At 48.1% G+C, this 27336-nt stretch overlaps 3 protein-coding genes and 1 long non-coding RNA gene across 4 annotated transcripts in view; all 4 read right to left on the bottom strand.

Moving 5' to 3' along the window:
• LOC127319773 (putative cysteine-rich receptor-like protein kinase 39) overlaps positions 1–27336 on the bottom strand; it is a 250813-nt gene that overhangs the window by 215813 nt on the left and 7664 nt on the right. The window contains exons 7-8 of the mRNA XM_071819710.1: positions 20065–20217; positions 19906–19926 (exon numbers count right to left, since the gene is read on the bottom strand). Of these exons, the coding sequence (XP_071675811.1) occupies positions 19906–19926; positions 20065–20217 (174 nt within the window). The remainder of the gene's footprint in view (positions 1–19905; positions 19927–20064; positions 20218–27336) is intronic.
• On the bottom strand, positions 2718–2939 carry LOC127319776 (uncharacterized). The gene is made up of 2 exons (XR_011745857.1): positions 2835–2939; positions 2718–2756 (listed from the first exon to the last, which is right to left on the bottom strand). It is a non-coding gene; the product is annotated as an uncharacterized lncRNA (long non-coding RNA).
• LOC127319779 (coatomer subunit beta'-1-like) lies at positions 3034–19823 on the bottom strand. The gene is made up of 6 exons (XM_071820521.1): positions 19762–19823; positions 13498–13552; positions 3780–4166; positions 3548–3685; positions 3256–3413; positions 3034–3106 (listed from the first exon to the last, which is right to left on the bottom strand). Exons 1-6 carry the CDS (start codon positions 19797–19799, stop codon positions 3034–3036), a joined length of 849 nt encoding a protein of 282 aa, XP_071676622.1. The 5' UTR covers positions 19800–19823.
• Positions 21291–26328, bottom strand: LOC139831162 (uncharacterized). The gene is made up of 9 exons (XM_071820520.1): positions 26097–26328; positions 24845–25045; positions 23292–24754; positions 22523–23248; positions 22252–22431; positions 22065–22175; positions 21905–21977; positions 21725–21829; positions 21291–21599 (listed from the first exon to the last, which is right to left on the bottom strand). Exons 2-9 carry the CDS (start codon positions 25031–25033, stop codon positions 21480–21482), a joined length of 2967 nt encoding a protein of 988 aa, XP_071676621.1. The 5' UTR covers positions 25034–25045; positions 26097–26328; the 3' UTR covers positions 21291–21479.

Genomic DNA, 27336 nt, shown 5'->3' with positions numbered 1-27336 from the left:
TGAACATCAAGCTGGGACATAGACCAGCGTCGAACAGAAGCAACAACAAGAAGAGTACGCACAGTGGCCATATGAGCCACAGGGGCAAAAGTCTCATCATAGTCACGGCCGTGCTCCTACTGAAAGCCACGAGTCACAAGACGCGCTTTATAGCGCTCAAGAGATCCATCAGAGTGGGTCTTAATTTTATAGACCCACTTACACGTGATAGGACGAACACCAGAAGGGGGAGAAACAAGATCCCAGGTGTCAGTGCGCTCAAGCGCAGCGATCTCCTCAGCCATGGCAAGCTGCCATTCAGGATGACGCTCGGCATCCCGATAAGAAGTCGGCCCGGAGACGACAGAGAGACCATACTGACTAGGAGAGTAACGGTCTGAAGCACGACGCTGAAGAACAGGCCGTGAAGAGGGAAGCTCATCAGCGGAAGACGACTCATCAGAAGAAGAGGAAGAAGGAACAACAGAGGAAGGGTCCGAAGCCGGAGAACGAGGAGAACTAGGGGAACTAGACGAAGAAGAGGATGGCGCCGAGGTCGAAGGGGGCGCATCAGAACTAAGAGGTCGAGGAGAAGGGACAACGGGAGGTGCATCAGGAAATAGTAGAAAAGATATATCATCCACCGGGTAAGTACCAGAGGTGGGGCGATGATAGAAGTGACGCGTCTCATCAAACGTGACATCACGAGAGATGCGCATCTGACGACCAACGGGGTCCCAACAGCGGTAGCCCTTATGCTCATCACTGTATCCGAGAAAGACACACTCAACAGACTGAGCGGTCAGTTTGGTGCGTTCGCGAGGAGGTAGGAGGACATAGCAAACGCAACCAAATAAACGAAGAGTCGAGTAGTCTGGAGAACTACCAGAGAGACGCTCAAGAGGAATGCCACCTTGAAGGGCAGCAGAAGGTTGAATGTTAATGAGGTAAGTCAACGTAGCGACAGCCTCAGCCCAGAAATGCGGCGGAAGAGAGGAAGCAATCATCATAGCACGGGTAGTCTCAAGAATACAACGATGCTTGCGCTCGGCGACACCATTTTGAGCATGTGCGCCGGGACACGAGAACTGAGCAAGGGTGTCCTGCTCAGCAAGGACACCACGCAGGTGCTGGGAGATATACTTACCTGCAGAATCAGCACAAAACACACGAATAGGCGTGGAATACTGAGTACGAACCATGGCCGCAAAGCGCTGATAAATAGAGAGCACCTCACTGCGAGAGCGCATAAAAAACAACCAGGTGTACCGTGAAAAATCATCAATGCATAAAATTTAGTATCGATGGCCCCCTTTTGAAGCAAAGGGAGCCGGACCCCAAACATCTGAATGAACTAAATCAAAAGGTCGCTGAGATACAGACACACTAGTAGGATGCGGCGGCGTCCTCCCGGTTGCACGATGCTGTGGGGGAGGGAGATGGAGGCATGGGAGTACCTGGGCCCGATCTAGGCTTCGAGGGCCCGATCTGGGCTCCAGGGCTGGGGCGCAGGCGTTGCTGCCAACCTGGAGTGGGATGACGACGCGTTGAGGCGGCCTGGTACGTGTTCGAGGTGGTCTGAGGCTGCACCCTCGTTCGGGGTGGAGTGGAGGTGAGTGTCTTCTCCGTTGTGCGCGGCATTGGTGGACCACGATATGCCGACTTCAATGGCGAGGTGCTGCGGCGGTGGCGGTGTGAACGACAAGGGCAACTGCCTCAATCCGTTGGGTAGGGTGGGAGGTGTGAGACTACACGGACGAAAGTCTTGCCCGTCTTCGGTTGGTGCTGGTGGCAACGGCGCCCGTGGGCGTCGTTCCCCTCCTTGGAGGCGTCGCTGAGTGTCTCGGCACTTCCCCGCTCACTTTACGGTTTGGTGGAGGTCTCTGGGTGAAAACCTAGGTTTGGAGTGAACCGGCGCGATGGCGGCGTTCTCGACGTCGTCACTCTGTTGAGAGCATCGCGTTTGGAGACACAGCGTTGCAGGTACCTTGTCGTGTTCCTCCGGTGTTCGTCGTTGTCCAAGCTCGACCTTCATGGGCGCCATGTACGCCATCGCCGGAGAGTCCAAGGCGATGTGTTTCTCCGGACTGATCAAGTCCCGCCATTCTCCTGCCACCTCCTTTTTGGCCTCAAGGGTGCATGGTGCGTTGACAAGGGAAGTCCAATTGGAGCTGTCGTTCTTCGATGGTGACCGTCGTTGGTCGAGACACGGCTTTGTCGTTTAGCTTGGATAGGCTCTTTTGCTTTGGAGCTGTAATGTCGGTGGTGGTTGTCTTTGGGTGACCCGGTGTGGAGTTTGTACTGCATTCGTTGTTCGCAGCGAGGTGTAGTCCGTAGTCGTCTTGTATCTAAAGTCTGCTTTTTATAAAGATAAGGCACGTCTTTGGTGTGCTCTCGAAAAAGAAAATTCGGAAGTAACTGACGAGGCATGCTGGAAATATAAGTTGAACAGAGAAACTTTCGACCTCGAGATCAATTTAGCTAAGGGCGTCTATTGGTGTTCAATGTTCAACCCTCAAGCCCCTGCGTTGTTCAATATAACATACCCAAATACTGAACACTGAAGCCCTGTAGCGGACTGATCACTGAAGAATACCGCATTCTGCAATTGGAAGCACGGACGCGGTTGGGCAGTGTTTCCGTTCGCCTTTTCCGGGTAGGAACATGGGCGATGCGAGACGCCTGTTTTCTTCTCTCTCTATATAGCTCTTCCGCTAAAATTGGTGCAGATACAAATAGAAGATGATGGTATCCACTAAAATTCCAATGCGCGATAGCTGCAAAAATGTAGATGTTGACTGATACAAAACGATCCACGAAGACAACCAAGATTGTCATCATACAGTGTACTGTACCGAGTAAACGTCAAAAACCACCGCTGTCACCTTCGCTCGAAGCTGGATCTTTGTGGAAGATTAATTGATTTCCACTATTGCAATTCCATTAAAACATAGGACGACGAGGCTACACACATATGAGCCCCGGTTACAGAGAGAGAAAGAGAGATACGAATCTAGAAAATAAAATGATGTGAGAATTTCGTGGAAGATTCATTTACCTTTTTGTCATGGTAATGTATGCAAAGTCCATGACAACTCCCAAATTAAAGTTAAACCTGTGCTCATACCTGCAAAATTGGAAAGCAAGGTATTCATCCACCGCTGCCACTTATTTCTACCGTTGATGCATGGCGTCATTATGAAGGAATGAGAAATGCAGTTGCAATGTTTGCCGGTGTGAAAGATGTCGGCTAGCGTAGGGTAATAAAAATGGTACCTATGAGTTGTTGAGTCACAAAAAGCAACAGTGCGGTCCTCTGACACTGTAAGCAGAATTGGACGACCTGATGGATGTTCAACCACAGCAATATTGCGGCCATGTCCTTGGAGTCCGCTGATAACTTTAATGCATGTATTTGATTGCAAATCCCAGATCTGGTAAAAAAAAATGGAGCTTGAGGCGGCACAACAAAATAATTTACACATGCATCATTAATAGTACTATATTTTGCTTCTTTTTTCGTGAGCTCTGCATGTGTTGCTATAAAACAATATTGAAGATGTCATACCTGTGCACTCCCCTTCACCGCAGTGCGTGCAACCAAATACTGCAAAGCCCCGCCGTGGCAGAAATAATCAAGAGTGAAAGCAAATCCTTGATCGCACACGAATGAGGCGACGGGAGTAGGAGAATCCATGTTCCACATCTATCAATCTCAAGCATCAGTACGGCATTATTAGGGAAATTGATATGGAAACTGCTCTTATACTAAAAAAATCTACACCAACTAATTAATAAACCTTTATCGTGGAGTCTCCTGAGCAACTAGCAAAAGTGTTTCCCGCAGTATGCGGGTTGAACTTGACTTGAAGCACCCAGTCCGAGTGTCCTTCGAATGTCCTTATGCACTGCCAGCCAGCCTCCCAGTCCCAAAGTTTGATCAGGTTATCATCAGATGCCGAGAGCACTAATGGCTCACTGGGGTGAACCGCCAGTGAGGTGACGTTTTCCGTGTGAGCTCTAAACTTCTGCAGCTTCTCCACTTTTTCGTAAGAATAAACATGGATAAATCCTACACTATCATGGGCCACAAATACTTGCAGCGGCTCGATGAATTTAGCTGCCCCAACATGGAACAGTCCCGCAAACTCCCCATCACTGTTGAGGTGGAATGCCATCACTCTTGTCTACACAAAAATGAAAAATGCTTAATCAGTTCGGTACATGTCCTCTTGCACTGTTCTAAAAGCAACATGGACATTTCTCACTTGCAGCTTCTCATAATCATCTAATATGCAAAAAAAGAAAAAGGAAAATGATTGTAATCACCCGGGGGATCGCTGGTTTCCGTCCTCCGGCTCCCCCTGGCGCCACGTGTCCTGGCCCACCACTAATACATGTCTATCCCATCGTCCCCTACCTGCCTCTTTCTTTCCGTGACGCACATCTAGCGCAGCTTCGCCCCATCCGACCGCCGGCCGCAACGCCGCCCCACCCGCCGGCCGCGGCGCCGTACCACCCACCCGCTGGCCCACAAGCTGCCGACGGCAGCGCCGAGAGATGCAGGAATATTTCTCACTATCCCCAAATCGCCCCGAGCGAGAGTCAGGGGAGGTCGCCGGCCGTCGTTATTATTACTCCATCCTTCGTGACCGCCCCAACTCCTGCGGACATGGCGAAGCTCCGCCTGGGTGTCGTCCTGGACGCCGCCATGGGGCGCACTGGCTGGGCGCCGCCTGGGCGCCGCACCGATGGTCTGCACCAGCTCGTCCTCCTCTCACGGGCATGAGGGCGCTACCTCGACCCTGCGGCCGAATCCCGGGCTCCCATCCTAGAGACAAGGCTCCTCGCCGCAACCTCTACCTCCGTCTAGGTCCTCCCCAACCTTCTCGTTAGCCATCGGTGCGCAGAGGTGCTGCCAAGGAGGGGTTTGTTGGTGCTACAAGCACCTCCATGCCACGGCCAGCGTCTCCGGGGAGTTGTTGCTGGCAGCTTAGGGGTGCTGCTACTTTGACACACGGCATTGCTACCGACAGAGGCCAACTTTGCTACCTCGGGCGTCCAGCGTTGCTACTGGCGGAGGTTTGGATTTTGCTACCTTAGGCCTCCGGCGTTGCTCTCGGCGGCGACCGTTTTTGCTACCTTAGGCGTTCTGCGTTGCTACCGGTGGAGGCCGACTTTGCTAGTCGTTCGTCGTAGCTACCGGCGGTTCCGGGTGTTGCTGCCTTTTGGGCGGCGCTGCTGCCGGCTACAGGCAAGGTCTCCGTCGATGCCTCCAACGATGTCTTCATTATGTTTGCAACTCATTAATAAATTTTTTGCTACAACTTTTCTTCAGTTTTGCTACATCTACGTAATATGTTTGCTACGGGGTCTCCGACGAGGTCTCCGGCGAGACTTCTAAACAGGCTATAATTTCCATTGCTCATCGAGGCCTCCTGCGCGTCAACGCCGGACCACCTCATCGCCGTCCGCCGCATCTACCGCTCCCTCTTCGGCTGCTCCCTGGAGGAGGACGTCGCCGCCTCCTCCGCGTTCCAGCAGCCACTCAGAACGGTAGGTGACAACGTCACAGGAAAGTTCAATTGGACAAATTCAGAGAGTAATCAATCATGCATGTTTCCCTGTCGCTGCTTAATTGTCCTGCTTCATTCTTTGCAGCTGTTGGTGAGCCTGGTGAGGTCCTACCGCTGCGCGGAGGAAGCCGTCGACGTGGACGTCGCGAGGCTGGAGGCGGCGACGCTGGCGGAGTCCATCTGGAGGAAGAAGCAGCCGCACGGCGGCTCTAATTGTTTAACTCGTTACTCTCTCACTTGGACCGTTTTTAACACTACTTACACTTAATCTTTACTTAAATTCTAGATTTGGTCACATTTCAGGCGGTCACCTATCCTCACACTACTCCACCCTCAGCAAGTTAACTCTTTGGTTCTTTCCTGTTGTGCTCCCGCAAATGTGATTGTACATTGTCGTAAATACTAACATATCAATCCTATTAACTCTTAAACCATTGTGTCACATTTTTGAATGGTTTGAAATCAAAAATAATTATTTAAGTAAACAATAATGAATATAACTGAAGGAACCTACTATAGCAATGGAAATTGAGCAGACATGACATGGACATGTTGTAAGTATGATGTTTGATAATGGCAGGTTTGGATGACGGATGCTAATGACGATACCGAGGTGACAGAAGAATATATCATGATGGTCAATCAGATATTTGATAGCGAAAAACAAGGTTACGAGCACATGTATATCTTATTAAATTGTGTATGGAATATATCATGATGATCAATCAGATATTTGCTACAACTTTTCTTCAGTTTTGCTACATCTCCGGCGAGACTCCGGCGAGTTTAGACTTTTTCTTTTGTTTCATGGGCGAACCGTTTTTTGCTACATACAATTGCTGTCGGGGTGTTTATTTTGTTGTCGGAGGTGTTCTTTTGCTACATGCAAATCTGACTGTACATGATGTCAATCCGATGGCTGGGGACCGGGGGGCTGGGGAATCAGATCCCCCGGGGGACGCCCATCCCTATCCCATTCTTTTTCCTCCCTCCTTTTCTTCCAGAGCGATTTTTGACCTAGAGGGTTTCGGACGCCTCTGCCCTAGCTCCCCTACGCTTCAGCACGATGAACCAACGAAGCACTCGACCATAGATGGCGGCAGCGGAGCAGGATGCTGCACCGGCACTGACGCTACATCCGACACTGGCGCAGCGCCCCCGACACGACACCGCGAGGCTTCTTTTGTGCCTTATTTGGTCTCGGCTCCTCTCCCTATGGCCTATCCAGGTGCTTTCTGTGGATCCGCCGCTTTAGCATCTCGCGCTCGCTGTTTGGGGGGCACCAGCGTTGCGCCGCCTGGTCCGTCTCCCTCCCATGGCTCCCCTGGCCCCTGCTTGCCTCGCAGTCCCGTCCGTTTGCCGGATGACCCTTGCGAGCTCCAGGTTCCAAAACGTTTCAATTGTTGAGGTACAATAGAAATGTACAACACCTGCAATTCCGAATTCAGTTGCTCCGAAATTCAGAAAGACCTTATTGTTTTTTATGTGATGATTTTTCGGATACATAGATGCATTTGGCCTCTGTAGCTGCAAGTTGCAAACAACCTCTTGAGGTACAACCGTTCAGCTCTGATTTTGCTTTTCCGGTGCATCATGTCCAACTTCCTCTGAACTGTTGCTTGATTTCCTTATGACACATTCAACTGCTTGATTTCATCCGGTTCTTATTTCTCTTCATATGCATAGTCTACTGATCTGCTCTTAATTAAACAGTACTCTGACCATTTGTGGATAGACAGGTCATGCAACAATGCAAGTGATGGCAAAATTGGTAGGCTAGAGTAGTGACGGTTTAATAATACGGTCTTCTTTATGCTACAACCAAGCATTTGAAGTTATTTGTACTTTTCTTGGATCTGCTACATACATGGCTACATAGAAAAAAGTTCAAGTACCTAAGTATTTAATAAAGAGATTGGATCTGGATATTTCTTCCAAGCTTTCAACTGAATCGTCGGAAAATCTTTATTTGTTTCTGTGAAAAGATAAGGATTTGTTCATTGATGCCGACGACTTTTAGTGATTCAGGTTTCTTGGGGAACTCATATGGTCCATTTTATTACTAGAGGATCTCCTTGGAAATTAGTGGCGACACTCTTGGTACATAATAATCTGTCTGACAACCAATTTGGTTATTAATTGTCTTACTACTAAAAGAATTGCCAGTGATTCTGGCTTCTGGTAAAGAAATTTGTGGTTTATGTATTCAAAATTATTATGGGAGGTTGCACAAGCTAGCTTTCCTTATAAAGCAGAGTGTTTGTCACTCCCTTCAAAAGGTGAGGTGCATTCTTTATTTTTAAAATAATACTATCCCTCTATTGTCGGACGGGTTTATGCTCGATCAACCCATCAAATGCATCTAGAATTTTGGAACCTCAAATTAAAATTTCTCAAGATGGGAAGACATTAAGATTTCTATGAACAATGCTAAATAGGTAATGTCTTGTTTTCTTGCTGGAACTGTATTGAGCTGTCTATGTTGGTCTAACAACTTCAATGGGGCTTAATTCAATTTTTTAATCTTGAGTTTATGTAGAAAACCAATTTGGCCAAATTAAAATCATGTTAACTAGGCGTTGCAGTTTTCTTTGGTGTACTCATAAAGCATTATTTAATTTGAAGTGCCCGATGGCAATTACATGCTATCAATTATAATTCCAGTTATTTGGAACACACACTCATTACTCAATTCCTTTAATTGTTAAGTTTTAGCTGTGTTCTAGGACACAGAAATAATTTAGCCAGTGTACAACATTGGCAGCCCTTGAAGCTGATAGGAGGAACCATAAGCAAACAGGGAGAGGCTGCAAAATACAGAGCTTAATGGAGAGATAGTTGAAGCAAGAGGATAGCAATTCTGAACTGACAAGGTGAGTTTTTTTTTTCAATCTTCCAGAATCCATATGCTCTATTTCTGCACCAATGAACTTATACATATTTTTAGTCCTTGTGCCCCTTTAACCTGCAATTTTTCAATCATCTAATGGGTCATCCCTTTATGAATTAATGAGGTTATTGTATAACGAATTTAATTTTTCTGTTGACTTTCGAATGACTTAATAACACAACATTTGAGTTCTATAAAGTATTGCTTCCCCAGGTGATGATTAGTTATAGGAACTGAGTATTTTTGCTACATCCTTTTTCTTAAGAGCATGCATTCACTTTTTTTACTATGAAATACCAATCACTAGATTTTGGATCATTGGTACCTTGAGCATGCACATGAGAAAGGTATTACAACTGCAGCATTATCGCGTGATGGATCACAGATATTCAGAACCCTCTTTTGACATAGCTGCAATGTTTCTTACAATCATATATACCACCAAGTTGAATTTACAATGGAGTTACAATGATTGTGACAAAACAGCAGCTGCATCCCCTTTGACTTTGCCAACCTTTATTTCATGGTTATTGGATTACGAAGTTAAAGGTATGCTATTAACCTAGAATTAATCACCTTGCAAGGAGGTATGTGATTTCATTAGCCTCTGATTGCTGCTTGAATTTATATTTTATTTACCATTTTTTTGTTGATCGGGTATTTGGGACGAAGATAAGAACTGGACGTGATGTTGGTCAAGAGTTGGCTCCTATCATTTTAGTTCCAAATCAAACTGCCATGATAATTTGTTTTGGCAATATATTCTTGCCAAGAGCAGTTGTGGTGTCGCTGCTAATAGGTACCACAAGTATCAGTACACACTTCTAAAATTTTCCATTTTCTCCATCTACATAGATGATTTCTCCTGGATGTACTGATGCATATCAATGTTGAACTTATTGAATCTATCGTTTGGGCTCATGTACTGCAAAACAACTCAGCACGGGAAGTCTTGAAGTGCACCTGAGTTACTGTCTTTAAGAGCATCTCCAGCTGTTGGGGCTCCCCAGACCGAAATTCGGCGCTATTTAGCGCCGGATTGGACAAAAGTTTGGCCTGGGAAGACCAATTTCCCAGCGGCGATCCTAGGATGGACGAAAGTTTTTGATAAAATACGGCGAATTCACACAAAACTAGACAAAACTCGTTCAAACATAAGCGAAATTTAGTGATATTTAACATATATAGGCGAGTTCGTACATATATAGGCCGAATTCGTACATATATTTGAATTCGGCCTGATGCAAACATAAACTAATACTAATAGCGGCCTTCTACATGAGGAAATGACGGTAGAAGGCCGTGTAGTCGGCGCCGTCGTCGTCGTCGCTCGAGTTGCCGGCGTCCTCGGACGGCGGCGTGTCGTACCAGTGGCTAGAACCCTGTCCTGGGTCGCCGGCGCGTGGCGGCGTCGGCCGGTAGAGGTCGTCCTCGCTGCTCTCCTCGAGCTTGATCAGCTCGACGGGCCTGGGCGCGGCGTTCGTTGCCGAAGTCCGTGCGGCGGTGCGGACGGCGCGTTGCCGTGCGGCAGCCAGGTCCAGCAGCCGCCGCTGCTGCTTCGCCTCCTGCCGCTCCCAGTCCCGCCTGGACCACTCTAGCGCGGCGTTGATGGGGAGGGTGTCGTCGGTGGGCACCAGGTCCTTCAGCGACTTGGCGATCGCCTCCTCCACCGCGGCATCCTCGGCGCGCTGGGCCTCCTCCTCGGCGAGCTGGTTCGCGGCGGCGGACGCGGCGGCCTCCTTCTTCGACGACTTCCTCTTCCGCCCGCGCGATGGAGAGGAGGAGGGTTGGTCGCAGATGACGAGGGCGCCGCTGCTGCGCCCTCTGGTCGGCGGTGGTGACGCCGGCTCCTTCTTGACGAAGCGCGGTGTCGCCAGAGACGCCGGCTCCTTCTTGACGTATCGCGTAGGCGCCGACCCGCCGGACCTGGACGCGGACCGTGACCCAGACAAGGAGGAGGACGGCGCCATCCTCCTCGGCGTCCAGGAACTACCGTGTCAGCGCGACAAGGTAGCCACCTCCGGTGGCGCCATCCCCAGAACGGGGGAGTTCCCTCCCTCGATGTGCGCGAGCACATTCGCGAGGGTGCGGCCGGGCGCGCTCCACCACCGGCGATGGCCGGCGGTGTTGTTCATGGCGGGAGGTGGAGGAGGGCCGTCGTAAGCGGCGAGTTCACGCTCGTACCTGCACCGGAAGAACTCCTTCCACGCCGTGTAGTTGTACGGCTAGAACCGCTCCTCCGCGTGCTGCTCGTCACTGAGAGTGACGAGCACAGCGTCGATCTCCGCCTCCAGGGCGGAGCGTGTTGTCGGCGGCAGCGGGATCGGGATGCCGCCCGCGCTGAGCCGCCATCCTCCCGACGCGCGGAAGTCCGGCGGCGCCGGGTACCCCACCATGTGGAGGAGCCACCCCTCCCATTGGTGGAGGGAGCGGCGGCCGAAGCCGTTGTTGGAAGCGCCGTCGTTGTTCGCCATTGCGATCACCGAGCTCGAGGTTGGGGAAGATTGGGGAAGATTGGGGAAGATTGAGGGAGATGGAGGTGTGGTGAATGCGGCCAGGCGCGGTAGTTCAGCGATAAATAGAGGTCGACGCGCGTGACACCGAGGCGACGACATTAACTCGCCGCGTGGAAGCTACGCGGCCGGCGAAGACTGACCGGTGGCAGGCTTTTACAGCGCGCGGAAGACGATGCGATGAGGACGACGATTGGCCTCTCTCGCCGACAAGTTGGGGCCACCAGCCGCGCGGGAAGTTTTCTCGGCGTTTCCCTCGCTTTCGTTTCGTCCGGAGTCCCCGAGCGCTCCCCGAAGGGCCGGGGATGGCCTGGGCTCCCCGGACGGATGAAAGGCCTATTCCGGACGAAAACGAGGGTCCGGGGCGCGACTGGGCCGTTTTCGTCCATCCGGATGCAAAATATGCGTCGTGGGGACCTCGTCGGGGAGACGGCTGGGGATGCTCTAAGGACCTAGGAGTCACAGATACTGACCAGGAATATGAAAATAACCTGTTCCTCCAAATGCCTAGACTACATTGGATGTCAACATAAAAGATTACTTAGGAGCCCTACCAAATTCGTCTGCTCACCGTCTTTAACGACTAAGGAGTCCAGTTGTCGCAATTTTATTTTCTTCCTTAGAACAGCAAGTGATTGTGTTATTTGATGAGACACAGCGAGAAGGTTGTCCTTCAGGCTAGCGATTGGCACCTGGAAGGAGCCTAAAGAATTAAAATATATTTCACAATTCAACATTGAATCCGATGTTTTTTAGTATTATATTTTTGCTGGCATTTGTTTTTTACATGTTTGGGAAATCTTCTTTCCTTTAGATTTATGTTCCTTTTATTTTATCTTCTTTCATTGAATGGGTTGCCAAGTGTACAAAACTGCACCAAATTCACCATAAAACTAATTTAGGCAGCTGGAGAGCCCTAGCAACATCAGTGCATGAGCAGCTGATGATCACAGCGTCCCACAATTTCTCGCGTTCACATGTAATGTGAAAACCCCAGACTGTCTCATCTCCCTTTCTTCCTTCAGACACTGAGCGACCGCCATGCGAAAGCTTAACAGTAGAACTTTCTAAAACATTAGTTTCCTATTTGGCCTACCTATTATGATACGTATTTTAATGTTAGCTTACATTATTTGTCCATATTTTTATTTCTCATTGCCATAGGATAGAAGTACATTTAGATTTTATAGATCGTATTTACATCACCAATGTGGTTCTGGTCTACCATCCACACGTGCAAGACACTTATTATCAGTGGCGGAGCCAGGATTTTCAAATTGGGTATTCGAAGTTAGATTTTTTTTACACCACAACAATAGACATGTAAGTTTAAAATGATGTCAATAAAACTAAAAATTGTTCTTGCTACCGGCATCGTCCTAGTTACGCTACATATAAACAAGTGTAAACTTTCACTTCAGCAATTTCATATTCATGAGCCAATGAAAATTATTGGTTAAATTCATCTGTTACTCCGCAGAAGCTAATAGCGCATTAAGGATTCTATTATATTCCATTCTCAAGTGACAACGAGGGGGAATTAGAAATTCAAAAGAATTGGATGAGCCTTGTCCTGTTGGTGTTGCGTCTCAAGGGCAGGCGTAGCTGAAGTATCTTTTGATTGTTTGTTTGGGCAGCTTATCAAGCATGTCGCTCGATAGCTGAAGTATCTTTGAGCAAACTGCTGCCGTTAGTGCGAGCCGTGCGCCGGAACAACACGAGGCAGGGCGCCGGCTGCTGGGCTCCATCGCTAAAACCTGAATAGATCAAGTGTCCAAGTAGCAGGCCGAAGTGAGTTTGTTGGGCCAGATCGGAAACAGGACTCGGGAGGATGCTGGAGGCTGCACGTTTTGATTTTTGTTTAGTTCTACACGCAGAAAAGCGACTACCATATATATATATATACATCTATATAGGGGGTTAAATACTGGAAATCCTTTGCAAAAATTATTGGGTATGCACTGCATATCCTTGAATTAGTCTAGCTCTGCCCCTGCTTATTATGCATCCACCGCCTTGAACAAGGGCATGACACATACACAGATCAACATTTCCTGGACAAAGATGTTGTATCTCCACTAGAGTGTGTTCATTCTTGTCATCGAAGCTATCACTTCCATTAATCCTTCTACCGGTTTCCAATATCTCACTAGCCCAATATTCCTGGAAGTTATTCTAGAAGCAGGAAGCATCCCATACTGCCCTACTTCCATTCAATGTCACACCATATTCGACCCACCTCATGTGGCAACAAATGGTCGTCTTCGCAAGCAAGATGCATGGCATGCTGACTCCACATGATATGCCTTGCATAACAGCTAACGACCCGAATCGACCCAATCTGTAGGTATAGGCATCCCATACCGTAACAAACCTCGGAAACTCCAGTTAGGTAATAAGATATGTTTCACTTAGGTCATTAGTCCCATTCTATATTTCTTTGAGTAATTTAATTTAGAATGAAAGATATATGTTATATAATAGTTTTGACATTGCACATTGTACGTGTCAGGAACGACAGAAGGATGATATTACATACCTGGTTCTGGTGGTTCCAAATAGAGACTTCGCCATCGACATGGCATAGCAATATCCTGTGCGACACATACGGATACTCAAATGTAGAAGTATATATAGCACAAGAGTGTTTAAAGAATTATTCCACAATTAGCTCAGATTATCTAAGAAAGAATTAACTCTTGACTGTGAGTATTATGAAACTTCTTCGCTGTCGAGACTAGAGCATCACATCATTATTACGACGATTTCTCTAGCCTAATAAGACTACATGTTATGTTCTCACAACTTCTCCCCGTACGAGGGTGCATTAGTTGTGTATGATTTTCCGGTAAGGTTTTAAATCACTACTAGGAAAATAGCTATCGCCGGCGCATCATTTTTTGCTACCGCCGAGGCACTAGCATACGCCGGTGGGAACAGACCGGTGGTAACGGTTTACCGTCGGCGCACCAGCTGGTGCGCCGGCGGTAACACGAGTTATCGCCGGTGCACCTCCCTAGTGCGCTTGTGGTAATTTTTTTCCAGAAAACAAAAAAGGCCTCGCGGGGCACTATTACAATCAGCCCTCATGTTCAAAACAGGAAAGCAATCAAGTCCTTTTTTATTTTTTTTAGAGATCTGGATCTTGGGTCCGAGGAGGAGCTCGAGGTGGCGTGGTCGTCGGAGCTCAAGGCCGAGGCAGAGCTCGAGGCCAAGGAGGAGCTCGAGGCCGAGGATGAGGAGCTCGAGGCCGAGTAGGACCTCGAGGCCTAGTAGGAGGAGGAGGAAGAGGCGGCATTGTGGTTCGTGGACCTTGAGGCCAAAGAGGAGGAGGTGGCGTCGGAGGTGATGTGGTTGTGGAGCTCGAGGCGAAGCATCATGGTAGGCATCATGGTAGGAAGACGAGAAGAGGAAGAATAAAGAGTAGGAAGAGGAAGAGGAGAGGAAGAGGGGAAAATGAGGAAGAGCCGTCTAGATTCAACTTAGATGTTGAAGGCTACCGCCGGCGCACCACTATGCCCGTGCACTGGCGGTAATTTTTTAATTTTTTTGCATTTTTTTCTAAAACCTGAAAAATCTCTGTTTTCCTTTTTGATTTTGAGGAATGTAAAAAATCGCTAAACGGCTGAAGGTCGTATGCATTTTCATATAAATAACATTTTTATCGAAGGTCATATGCAACCAAAAAACCCGTTTTACTGAAACATGATGCTATTTTGCAAAAATAGTTGGAATTCATGTTTGTTAATTTTCATTAAAACTAGATGACATAACACATGGGCATCTCAAAGGATTTTTTTTAATTTCTATCATTTTCTTTTATTTTTCCGAAAAATGAAAAGGTGATCCATAGGTGGGAGGAGGGGGGTGGAGGCAAAATCGGAGGCCCCCCTCCCGCCGGCGCACAACCTTATTGGTTCGCCGGTGGTAATTCTCCGATTTTTGCCTTGGCCCGGACCTGGTCAACCCTTATCCCCGGCGTACCAATTTGTCGTTGCACCGACGGTATTTGAGCACCACCGGAGCTCATAAAATACGTGTGCCGGCGGTATTATAGCAACCACAATTGGGGCATGCCGACGGTAGCTCAGGGCCTATATATGTTTTCCTAGTAGTGAATACCGTGGTATCTCTTCGCTATAGCGGATTTATAACATTTCTGTTAAAGATAAGCAGATTTAGAGTTAAATAGAATCTCTCGATAATAGCTCTCGCTAAATCGCTAAAAATAGCGCTATTTCTCCGCTTTTCCGCCCGCGTACGAGAAAATCGTTCACCGCCTTCGTTTTCATTCACCGCCTTCGTTTGTTCTTTTCTGCGACCGTGTCCGATAGTCCTACAATCTTCTTTTTGGTGCAAGCACTATTTTATTGTCAGCAACTACTTCTCCCTTGACATTCGCGATCCACCACATGGGGGCTAAGATCGACCTCTCGACGCCGCCACTTGGACTACTTCCGCAACATCAGTTAAACCGTTAATTAGGAGCGTGATTGGTTGCTCGCGAGCCTGTTTCCTATATTACACGGAGGAAAATGTTTCCTGCACAACACACTTCTTCTTAAAGCAGGCTAGATACAGTTAAAAGTTAGCCCATTAGTCACGCTCGATTCTACCATTCCTCAGCGTGCAATCTCGAGCCGGTGAAAAATTGGTGGCAACACGCATAATCTAGATCATTTTAGTCTTTCTCCGATCTGCAAAACAGTGGTTCGATTTGACATAAGCTTTACACAAAAAAGATGCGTCTTGACATTGGGAATCCATTCCCGCGACCGCTTTTTAGTTTCGTCGAGCTTTTGAATGTCTATTCCGTGCTCCTTTTAAAGCTATTTTCGAAGAAATTTGTAAAATTCATCGCATACGTTCGACCGTTTGAATTTTTCTTCGAGGAGTATCTACACCTTACCATTTCACACAACTTTCGTGTTCGTAGTTTTCCGTTTTTACATTGGTAAACGAGTCATCTACATCTCCCTACTACTATACACAAAGTTGTAGATCTACTCATCCACGAATGCCAAAACCGAAAACTTTGAACACGAAAGTTGTGTGAAATGATGAGGCATAGCTACTCCTCGAAGGAAAATTCAAAAAGTCGAACGTGTGCGAAACATTTGACAAAATTCGTCCAAAAACTCCAATGGGAACACGAAATAAAGTTTGAAACACAAGACGAAACTACGAACCGATCACATGAAATGGAATCACAATGTTGAGGACGAGGAGTATCTTTTTCATGTAGATTTTATCTCGAATTAATGAATAGTTAGGCAAATTAAGAGAATTAAGATTGAAGAACTAGTTTAGTTAGCCACAATATTCCTCAACGTTCAACGTAACAATCGCATGCCCGTTCATTTCGCTCACCAAGCCCAAATAGAATCGTTAGCAACCAATTGTAGTGCAAAAACTGGCCCAAAGCAAGGGCACGTTTGGTATGTCGCAGGACCTCAAAACAGGCCCCGGAGAGCAGATTTCAGCCCATTTGGTTGCTCTCAACACCTCGCATAACACCTGAATCGGCAGTTTCCCTAGAACTAGCCCCGGAGAGCAAAAACATTAGCCTCGTTTTGTGCGCCCGTACGCGTGGTACATGTGGAGAAACGCGGGAGACACGGATTAAGAGCATCTCCAACAGGCGCGCTATATAGGCCGCGCGGTATATTAACCGCCGATATACAGCGCGCGGAGGCGAAAGCGCTCCTCCAGCAGGCGCGGCAAACGGCACGGTGCTGTAAAAAATTTAGGGCGTGCGGCGTTTTGCACAATCCCGAGCGGCAAATGTGACGCGTCGGCTACAGCGCGCGGCAACGCTCTACGCATGCGCGAATACTCAACGGCTGGAAAATTCCCCCCCCCCCCCCCCCGCGCCCGCGCCTTCATTTCCCCCACTGCCCCGCCGCCGCGAAGTCGAGCCGCCGCCGGTCGATTCTGCCGCCGGCCCCGCTGCTGCTCGCCGCCGCGCCGTAGATCCGCCTCGCCCGCGCCTCCTCCCGGCAATAGCGGCCGCTCCGCCGCGCTGTACCGCCCACGCGGCCGCCAATGACGGGCAGAAGCCTTCTCCTCCGCGCCGACATCGCCTTCTCCTACGAGCCGTCGCCATGTCGTCGTCTTCGTCTTCGAGCTTGCTAAGGACATGGCGCGATCATGATGGTCGCCGATTTGCTCGCAAGGTACGCACCTCCGCCGGCCGGCCTCCATGATTTTGCTCGCCGATTAGCTACTATAGTTAGTTGTAGTTAAACAATTTCATATGTATGTTTGTAGAGTTCATCATACGATTCATCGGATGACGAGTTCGACCAAGAGAAAGAGGAGAACATATCGCTACTATTAGCATACCGCGCCGTTAAGAAACCAAAATTTGGTGGATCGGTGTTCGGTAGATAGAAATTGTGGAGAGAAAGGATTGAAGGGCAGGAGAAGTTGATGCGGTCGTATTTCAATGAGAATCCGATATTTCCCGAAAGCTATTTTCGGCGGCGTTTTCGGATGAGTATCAACTTGTTCAAGCACATCGCAACGGAGGTGACCAAGTATGATCGGTTCTTTGAGCAAAGGAGAAATGCCGCCGGAGAACTTGGTCATAGCACATATCAGAAGGTGACCGCCGCCTTGCGTATGTTGGCATATGTTATACCGGCGGATCTAGTTGATGATCATTTGGCCATGGGGGAGAGCACTTCTATCTTGTGTGTGAAGCGCTTTGTCGTTGCAATTGTGAATGTCTTTGGCTCCACATACTTGAGAGCCCCCAATGCTCAAGACATGGCAAGGCTTTTGGAGATCAACGCCGACCGGGGGTTTCCCGGTATGCCTGGTTCCATTGATTGTATGCATTGGAGTTGGAAGAATTGTCCAGCGGCATGGCATGGACAATTCAAAGGGTACAAGAAGGATGCCACCATAGTCCTTGAAGCGGTCGCCGACCAAGAGATTTGGATATGGCATGCATTTTTTGGAATGCCCGGGTCTTGCAATGACATCAATGTTCTTCAACGATCACCACTAATGACAAGACTTGCAATGCGGGAAGGTCCATTGGTGGAGTTTGAAGCAAATGGCCACAAGTACAACTATGGCTACTTCCTCACCGACGGCATATATCCAAGGTGGCAAACATTTGTAAAGCCGATTATTCAACCAAGAGGTAAGAAGCAAACCCAATTCCACAATGCACAAGCGGCGGCTAGGAAAGATGTAGAGAGAGCATTTGGGATTTTGCAAGCCCAATTTGCCATTGTTAGGGGACCGGCTAGATTTTGGGTCCAAGAATGCCTTTGGTATATCATGACCGCTTGTGTCATCATGCATAACATGATTATAGAGGATGATCGTAGGAAATATGTAGATCATAACCACTACGAGTTGATGGGGGTTCCCGTGCAAGTGAGGAGGAACGCACATAGGATTGCCCGGTTCATTGCCTCATACCATGTCATTCACTGCAACGACACACATGATGAGCTTCAAAAAGATCTCATGGAAGAATGGTGGAATTGGAATGGACAACAATAGTTGCATACTTGTTGTATTTGTTTGAAAACTATGTGTTGTATTGTCAAAACTATGTTGTATTGTTGTATGTTGGTCTCTAAACTTGTTGTAATTGGTGTGAACAATTTCATGTACTTGTTGTATTTGTTGTGAGCAATTCATTGTATTTGTATGGTACATTTTATTTGTGAATTTATATGGTTGTTTGATCTTGTTTGATGCATACTTGTGTATGTTTGTTGTTTGCGGCGTGCTGCAAAATAGAGCATCCGGCGGAGGTAATGTTTTAGCGCGCCAACGCGCGCTGCAAAATGGAGCATCCGACGGGGCAAGTATCGGCCCAGCGCGCGCCATCCGTTTACAGCGCGGCGGAAGCGTGCTTTAGCGCGCCGATTTATAGCGCGCCTGTTGGAGATGCTCTAACTCCCCTACCCACTCCCCTCGCTCCAGTAACCGCTACACTGCCACCCCCTCTTCTCTCCTCACGTCCCATCAACTGCTTTGTCCATGGACGCTCCGTCTCCGCCACCTCTGGCGACGAAGATGAGTCCCTGGCGGGTTGCGTCGAGCATCGGCGCCATCCGACTGTGAGGCACGCCAACTCCAAAGCGCGGCGGTGATGATTGGAGTAGGCGAGGTGTCGGCTATCAGTTGACCCTCACGGGTCACAAAGATGCGGTCTCGTGCGCTGACATGGGCGTCGACGGCCACCATTGCTCTAGCGGATGCTCAACAGGTGAATCTGCCGACGGGCAGATTTGATCCCCTCCCTGGCATCGATCCTTGCCGTTGGGTGGAGACCAATGCCGGGGCGCCCGGCGGTAGCCGGGAGAAGGCGCATCCGCCGAGGTTTGACCCCATGCCAAGGCACCTCTCCCGCTTTGCCCCTTACCCGTTGCCGTCCTACGCTGCACAGATGGCGTCATGAGCATGTTTATGCACGCTAGTTGATTATCTCCACGACTCTTAGTCTCATTTGTACTCTTCTCCGTGCTTGAATGTATTTGGCTATATTATGTATAATTTATATCTTTGTATTGTATCTATTTGTATTTTTTTTGGCTCGTTAGAGTTGTAGTCGCAATATATGTTTCTTGTGAGCTTTATTGTGAACTCTTTGTAATGCTACCATTTGTTTTAATTGCACCTGCATCACTTGTATGTTTCTACGTGCACATCGTGTAGGTAGACGTCCCTAAATCGATAACATGTGGTGTAATGGTGCCGGTTTTATAGTGTCACAAATATTTACTTAGATGGCATGAAAATAGTAGAATAAATATTGGTATAATCATAAACCTACCAAGGCTTTGTTGAATGCACATCCATGCTAAGCGGCATGCTCAAACCCTCGCTGTAGTCTATGATCTGAACAAATAATGTGGTGTAAAGTAACACACGAGAGAGCAAGCAATGGTTACAGAAGTGATAAATAAATCTGTGTTACCTTGATTCTTGGTCTGACCGGCTGCCGGATAATGAACAACCCATACCAGTAGGTAAGAAAAACAATAGCGCAAACCAAAGAATAAATATTAGACAATATCGTGATGCATGGATAGTTGAGACATATAGCACGTCAACTTAGTTGATTTGCAAAACGGACCTCAGATTTTGACGTACCAACTTCCGGATCACAAGCGGTTGTTATTGTTACTAAGCGCCCCTTACTTCTGTTGTCAGTTATGCAGAGTTGATAAGAGATCAATTTTTCTTTCACGAGATCCAGCATATCATCGGCGGTAATGCAAGGGCACAGCTACAAGAATAATCCAAATTAGCTGGTAATTAATTTAACACCCACACACAAAAACAAACATATATCTAATCTGAACCTGCTTATAAAGTCACAAACTTGGCAGAAACATTTGATCCTATCCCATGTTTGATACCGTCTCTCTAGTGACCGTTCCATACTTTGTTACATGTACTACTTCCGCTAATTGCGTGTAGAGTACCAATTACGCACGGTTTTTTTTCCCTAATATGTTCCACCTCCCGCTAATCCTGCATCCAATCTCTCACGCATACGCCACACGTCCCCTCGCAGTCTCGCACGATCATATGTGCCGCCTCGAAGCCACTGCTATCCATCGCTGGAAGCAGCCGCCGGACACGCTGACGGTAAGCAGCCGCCGGACATCGCCTCCCAAGCTCTCCTGCGGTCGATCTGCTCTTCCCTCCATGTGTTTCCGTGGCCTGTGAGAAACGAGTGAACGGTCCGGATCGGAGATGGCAGCGGTGGCAATGTTTGCGTACAAGGAGAGCTTCCTGCTGCGACTATGCCAGATTCTTACTATGTGGTGGATATGACTACAATTGTGGTCACGGTTTTGTAAACACGTGATTAAAAGGTAGCGATTTTTTAAGAGCATAAGAATGGTAATGTTATGACAGAGTATCATACATAACTCACACGACATAAAGCAACAGTAAAAATGCAAATACTGCAGTTGGTGACTATCACTAGTGGAAAAACGCTGATCAATACCGGTTCCAGAGGGCCATTTGCACCGGTTTAGCAACCGGTATAAAATATCCGGTGCAAAAGGCCCCCCCCCTTTCCTACCGGTTCCTTACGAACCGGTATAGATGGCCCTCCACGTGGGCGCCCAGGAGAGCGCACGTCGATGGACCTTTCGTACCGGTTTGTACTACAAACCGGTGGCAAAGGTAGGCTGCCTCGGCAGGAAAAATTCGAGAATCTCTGCCGCGGCAGAGAATTCAGGGTTTAGGGTTTCTGTAGGGGTTTAGGGGTATCGGAGCGTTTCATATCGCGTCGATGCACCGGAAATGCGTTTGGGTTTACGTAGTACATGAAGATCAAGGTGATGCATATAAAGTTGGTGCATATAATATAACACACATGTAATTGCATAAGTAGTACTCTCCGATGCAAATCAAGTCGATGCACCATAGTACAAGCATGAAGATCGATCTATTACACACATGTACCATAGTGGTACACTCCGAGTCAAACTATATATACACACAAAGCAATCGAGGAGCTGGAGAAGATCTTTATGCATAGTGGTACTCTCCGGATGGTGGTATGACTTCCCGAAGGAAAAATCCCGCCAATTCATCGCCGATTGCTTTGAAGCGCTCCTCGATTCCGATCTTCTCCCGCTTTCTTCTCAACTGTAAAAGAATAAGATGAATACATGAGCTATGTGTGTTATATCAAATCACAAATCAAACAATTATTACTGAAACTCAGCACAACTTATGGTAAGAAAATAAATTTGTGAATATTATTTTCGTACCTCTCTATTTCTTTCATTATTCGCTCTCTCGCTGACAATTCTGTGGATGTACTCGCAAACGTAGTATCCACATAGATTAGTCCCCGGTGGTTGTTTTGCGCATTTCTGTACAAGAATATAATTCAGTCAAACAATAATGAAGTATGATAAAGGTGTGTGGACCTAGGTAGTACTACTTACTTTGTTCGCACGCCATATCAGCTTCGGTTTCCAATCATGGGACTGATCTTCCTTGATGAAAGTTTCCCATACGCTGCCCGACAAAAGAAAATGCACAAAAGAGTTATCAATCAGTTGATATCAGGAAACTAACAAAAAAACCGATAAGAATTTGAATTACCTTTTGAGCATAAGAAAACAAGACTTGTATTGTATAGGCTCTTTGGTTAGTGAGTCAAAGACTTCAACTTCTCCTTCGTACATTTTAATGACGATAAGAATAAAGTGAAACCTGCGCACGTTTAAATATGTAGTGTCATATATATAAGTGAGCAAAATAGAATGTGTTATAAGAGAGTAACACTCACTGGAAGTTGTAAGGCCAAAGTATTGTCTTTTTGTCACGTTGTCGCTTCAAAAACCTTAGCAAAGTCTCCGGTGTATCCCTGTTATAGAGGGGTTCTTCTATGGTCTTGACATGCATTGTGTCCGGGTCAATGAACCCAATGTCCTTGATTTCATCCCTTTTGCATTCGAGCATCTTCAATCTGCATAACATAGCGCACAAAAGATTATAATTTGCAGATAATCAAGGAGCTGAGCTAAAGACTTCTCAAATTATATAAATAAATCACTTACAGACAATAGCAACTGACGATAGATTTGTCGAGGGCCCGAAGATTGTATAACTGGAAAAGCTCGGAGAAGTCAACGCTCACAGAGTATTCTTGGAAGTAGTGCTCTTCCTTAACTCGCACCATGATAGTCTCCATCCCTCCCTTTGCGGCAACACCGTACCACGTATGCAAGTTACGCATACTTGTTGGTAGCTTGCTGAGATTCTCGACCAAATCTTTCCCTTGAACATATTGATATACTACCTTAGCCATGGCGTAATCGGTTGAGATTTGTCGAGAACTTTGAACGGCCTTCTCGTCAAACACCTTTAGAGGGGGGACCGATTTAACGGGTTGTTCTCCGAGCTGGTAGACTTGGTGTATCCCTTTTATCTCCCTGATACCCGAGCTGGTAGTGGGGTTTTTCGCCTCCATCATTTGGTCGTACGACCTTTCAATAGAACGCCTATAGTCAGATGGCGGCGATGGTTCAGGGTTATACAGATTCTCGACTGTACGATAAACCTTCACCGGATCTAGTGTCTTCTCAAAAGGTATCTCTGGCTCTTTCTTAGCAAAAAAGGCCCTCCGCTGGGACTCAACGGCTTCCTGGTTTTCCTCGGGAGTTTTTTCCCAAGGTAACTTCTCAATAGGCGGCAGTGGTTTCTCCTTTCTAGATCTCTTCTTAGGCGGCGTACCATTCCGCTTACCAGGCGCTGTCTTACGCGGAGGATCTCGAGGTGGTGGACTCATGTCGGGGTCCCTCTCGGGTAGGTATGGACTTTGCTTGCTCATGTGGACTGCTAGGAGGAGGAGTCGAAGGCCTTTGATGCTCATGTGGACTGCTATGAGGAGTCGGTGGCCTTTGCAGAAGGACGACGTACTTCTTCGGCCATAGGGCGAAACCGTGCTTGACATCGGCAAGTGTCCTCTCATCGTCACCTCTAGGAATATCAAGCTCCACTGATTCAAAAGCCGGAACAACTTCATCCACCCCGACACGAACACAGCCAGGTGGAATGGGCATATGGTGGTGCGTTGCTCCTTCTTCACTTGGGTAAACATAACCGACCGCCACCTTAACAGACGCGGTTCTGAATAACATATAGAGCTCGCAATCTGTCTTCTCCGTGACATAATCCACGGGGTAGCTTCCTCCACATCCGTCAAGATGCGTGGAACCCACACTGCTTCTTCGCTGAGATGGGGCGGCATCGGCTTGAGGATCCTGTAGGAACATCGGCTGGTCAGGTGGCCTCTGATTTTTCTCAAGCGCCTCCACCCTAGTTAACAATTCCGTTACAATGTCGGCATCCTTCTTCTTCTTCCGCGAACGGCTTCTATAAGTGTCAGCGGACTCTGGGAACGCTTCCTTCATGGTGAGACCTGGGCGAGCTCGTACCCGTCCAACGTGTTCAGGATTCCCCAGAGCGAGTGTCAGCTCGTCATTCTCTCTATCGGGAATGTACTCTCCCTTTCGAACCTGTTCAATTGCAGCTACAAGCTTCGGTACGATTTGCTCAATCTTTTCCTTCCATTTTCCCTCCGCAACGATCAGCCCTGTCTTTGGGTCCAACCCTGCCCCATGCGCGAACAACCAGAACTTGGACCGTTCGGGCCAGTCCCATGTCTGTGGAGTGATTCCTGCAGCCATCAGTTCATTTTCATACGCTATCCACCTCGGAATGGCAGTCTTGTAGCCACCTGACCCCATATGATGCCAAATTGTCTTCTTTGCAGCATTTTTCTTATTTGTGACCGATCGAGACACAAAAGTAGACGATTGCTTATACCTCTTAAATTCTTGCCAGTGATCCTTTATCTTCACTAGATTATCATCGAATACTGGATCTTCATTCTTATATTTGTCCCATAAATTTTTCTTCCAAGTCTGGAATTGTATGGCCATCTTCTTGAGAGTCCATTCCTTGACTTTATTCTTCTGGCCTTCCGTCATGTCTTCCGGTAGGCTGAAGCGTGTCAGCAGAGTTTCCCAAAGAAACTTTTTCATCGCGTCGTTGACATAACTAGCTTCATTGTCCGCTTTCTTCGGCTTATGCCACTCTCGAATGCTGATCGGTACATGGTCCCTAACAAGAACTCCAGCTTGACTTGTAAATTTGGTGCAGTGATCTTTGGGATGCACCGGTTCACCATTATCCTTAAATGCCGTGAGGGCTAACCTACCCTCGCCCTTTAGAACTCGCGTCGGGCCTCGTTTTGTTTTAACAGACTTGCTCGATGTTCCAGAAGGCTAATAGAAAAATTATTCGTTAATAAGTGAAATACAAATAAATGAATGCATCTAGTGATATGAACATAGACTTGATACATAAATATACACCTCGGCGGAGTTTGTTATGGAAACTTCGTTGTCTCTTCTAACTTGTTCGGACTCAAGTCCCTCGCCGAAATCATTCAGAAAGTCGGCAAAATCTGTTTCATCTCCATCAGCCCCACGGGCACTCTCATATATCAATTTCTGCACCGCTTCTTCCCCCTCCTCATCTCGGACGAAGGTGCCGTCCGCCATAGCTCAATGTCACTACAAAATTAAGAAAGCAATTATATTTCATTCATCTTGTCATGATCATATAACAGATTGCTAGATGGATAACAATTGAAATGAAGAAAGCAATAACCCTAACCCTAACCCACGGACTCGGCGTTCCTCCATGGACTCGGTGTTCCTCCATGGACTCGGTGTTCCTCCTCTCGCTCTTCTTTCTCTTAATCTACTACGGTGGTCCTATTTTTTCTTTCCCTAAATCTACGACGGCGGTGACCATCGACTCGTGCTCCGGCGTGCGGGTGCGCAGCCTCCACATCCAGAACGCGCTCGTCGGCCGCGTCCGCCCCTACCGCACTTCATCAGTAACTCCTCAATTTTATTTTCAAATGGCCCACATTTGCATGTGTTCTTCCACCACTCTATATTTCTTAATAATGTTTCGTTGTTCATCGATTGTTTTCTCCGGAATTAATACTAATGCATGTTTGTCAAAAAATATTTATTTTTTCGAGAACACATACTACTCTTTTCTTTTACATTGACTTAGGAAAATAGGTACTCTAATATTCGCTGCCCCTTTTAACTCTTCAAACTCAACGGCGTCTCCTTCAGCCTCGACGACGCCGGCGGCGGGAGGGACGCGTCCATGGCCGCGGGAGCGGGACCGGGCAAGGCCAGCGCCGACTTCGAGTTCTTCCTCGCCGGGTGCTCCGCGGTGTCCACCATTCTCCCCGCCGACCAGCTCTTCTCCGGCGGCAAGCTCGTGCCGCTCCGCATCCCCACGACCTCGTCTACCAGCTCGACCGCTGACGGGGTGCCGACGCGGACCTAGACGGAGCACGGCCTCCCTCGATCTCCCTGGCGCACGGCCTCCACCACCGCGCACGCGCGGCTCGGCATTGGGTCGAACACCCTGCGGGCGTGACCTGGCCGGCGCCGAGGCGGAGGCCGGGAGCGCACAGCGAGACGCCGACCTAGACGGAGCAGCAGCGAGGCAGCGTGCAGCGCGCGGGCGAGGGCAGGACAAGGGAGAGGGACGCCGACGGCGCCATGGTGCGGCGGCCGGCGTGGAGGACGTACGTACCTGCCGGCGCGCGCGGAGAGAGAGAGGAGTTCGACGGCGCGGTGCTCGACGGCGTGGACGACGGCGAGCGCGCGGACGATGGCAACGGCGACGGCGCGGAGTTCGACGGCGTGGTGCTCGACGGCGGCGACGTCGTGGTGCTCGACGGCGTGGACGACGGCGAGCGCGCGCGCGGCAGTACTGTGAAGATTTTGGGGGATTTGGGGGAGATTTGGCCGCGCGGCTAAGTCAAAATGCCTGGGAACGACCTTTGGCACCGGTTGGTGCCACCAACCGGTACGAAAGGCCTTTCGTACCGGTTGGTGGCACCAACCGGTGCCAAAGGTTTTTTTTTGTTTTTCTTTTTTCTTTTTCTGTTTTCTTTTCTTTTGCTGTTTCTTTTTCTTTTCTGTTTATTTTTTCTTCTCTGTTTCTTTTCTTTTCTTTTCTTTTCAATTTATTATTTTCTTTTATTTTCTTTTCTATTTATATTTTCTATTGCTTTTATTTTTTCTTTTCTTTTCTATTGCTTTTATTTTTTCTATTGCTTTTCTTTTTCTTTTCTTTTTCTTTTCTTTTCTTTTCCTGTTTCCTTTTCTTTTATTTTCTATTTATTTTTTCCTTTTCTTTTCTTTTCTGTTTCTTTTCTATTTCTTTTCTTTACTCCCGCCATGACGCCGTCCGCGCGGGAAAGTTTCCCGCCACGTACGACGTCGCGCGGGAAACTTTCCCGCCACGACGCCGCGCGTGGGAGAAAAAAGGCGGGAAAGAAAGGGCGGGAATGAAATTTTATTACGATTGAACTCGAATTAAAAGTACATAGCTTAACTGAAAATTAAAGATACATGACCAAATTCTCTTCGGGGAGTCATTCTGTGATACTCCTGCCTAGCCCTGTAGTACTCGCCACTGTAGTCGTCGTAGTCGCCGTCATCATCGTCGCTGGCATCGGGGTCGCGGTACTCGAACGTCGGCGGGTGAGCACGCGTGGGCTGGGACTGAGGGTAGCGCAGGCGGGGGCCACGGTAGGCCATGACGCCCTGGAGAGTCCGGCCGCGCCACCACAGCCGACGGCCGGCCTCGTTGAAGTTCGGAGGAGGCGGGCCGCCCTCCTCGTGCCTGGCAAGCGCCCTCTCACGCCGATTGATGAAGAAGCTTTCCCAAGTCGGGCTGTAGTCGGGATGGCCACTGGGGATTCCTCCGCTGCCCGGCGTGAGCTCGAAGTAGTAGTGGTTCGTGATGGCCATCTCGCGCGCCACAC

Source organism: Lolium perenne, chromosome 5 (assembly GCF_019359855.2).
Source record: "Lolium perenne isolate Kyuss_39 chromosome 5, Kyuss_2.0, whole genome shotgun sequence".
In the NCBI taxonomy this organism is placed as follows: domain Eukaryota; kingdom Viridiplantae; phylum Streptophyta; class Magnoliopsida; order Poales; family Poaceae; genus Lolium; species Lolium perenne.
Note: the sequence above shows the minus strand (reverse complement) of the source record. Positions and strands in the feature narration are given on the sequence as shown.

Excerpts from the sequence above, each read along its gene's own strand:
- LOC139831162 (XM_071820520.1), bottom strand. The coding sequence starts at position 25,033 with ATGGCGGACGGCACCTTCGTCCGAGATGAGGAGGGGGAAGAAGCGGTG. Across the intron at positions 23,249-23,291 it reads CCTCCTAGCAGTCCACATGA|TCCACCACCTCGAGATCCTC; the intron begins GCAAGCAAAGTC and ends CCCCGACATGAG. Across the intron at positions 21,978-22,064 it reads TGTTTTCTTATGCTCAAAAG|CGTATGGGAAACTTTCATCA; the intron begins GTAATTCAAATT and ends TTTGTCGGGCAG.
- LOC127319779 (XM_071820521.1), bottom strand. The coding sequence starts at position 19,799 with ATGCCGCTTAGCATGGATGTGCATTCAACAAAGCCTTG. Across the intron at positions 13,553-19,761 it reads GTGCATTCAACAAAGCCTTG|GATATTGCTATGCCATGTCG; the intron begins GTAGGTTTATGA and ends TGTGTCGCACAG. Across the intron at positions 3,107-3,255 it reads TGTGACTCAACAACTCATAG|GTATGAGCACAGGTTTAACT; the intron begins GTACCATTTTTA and ends CCAATTTTGCAG.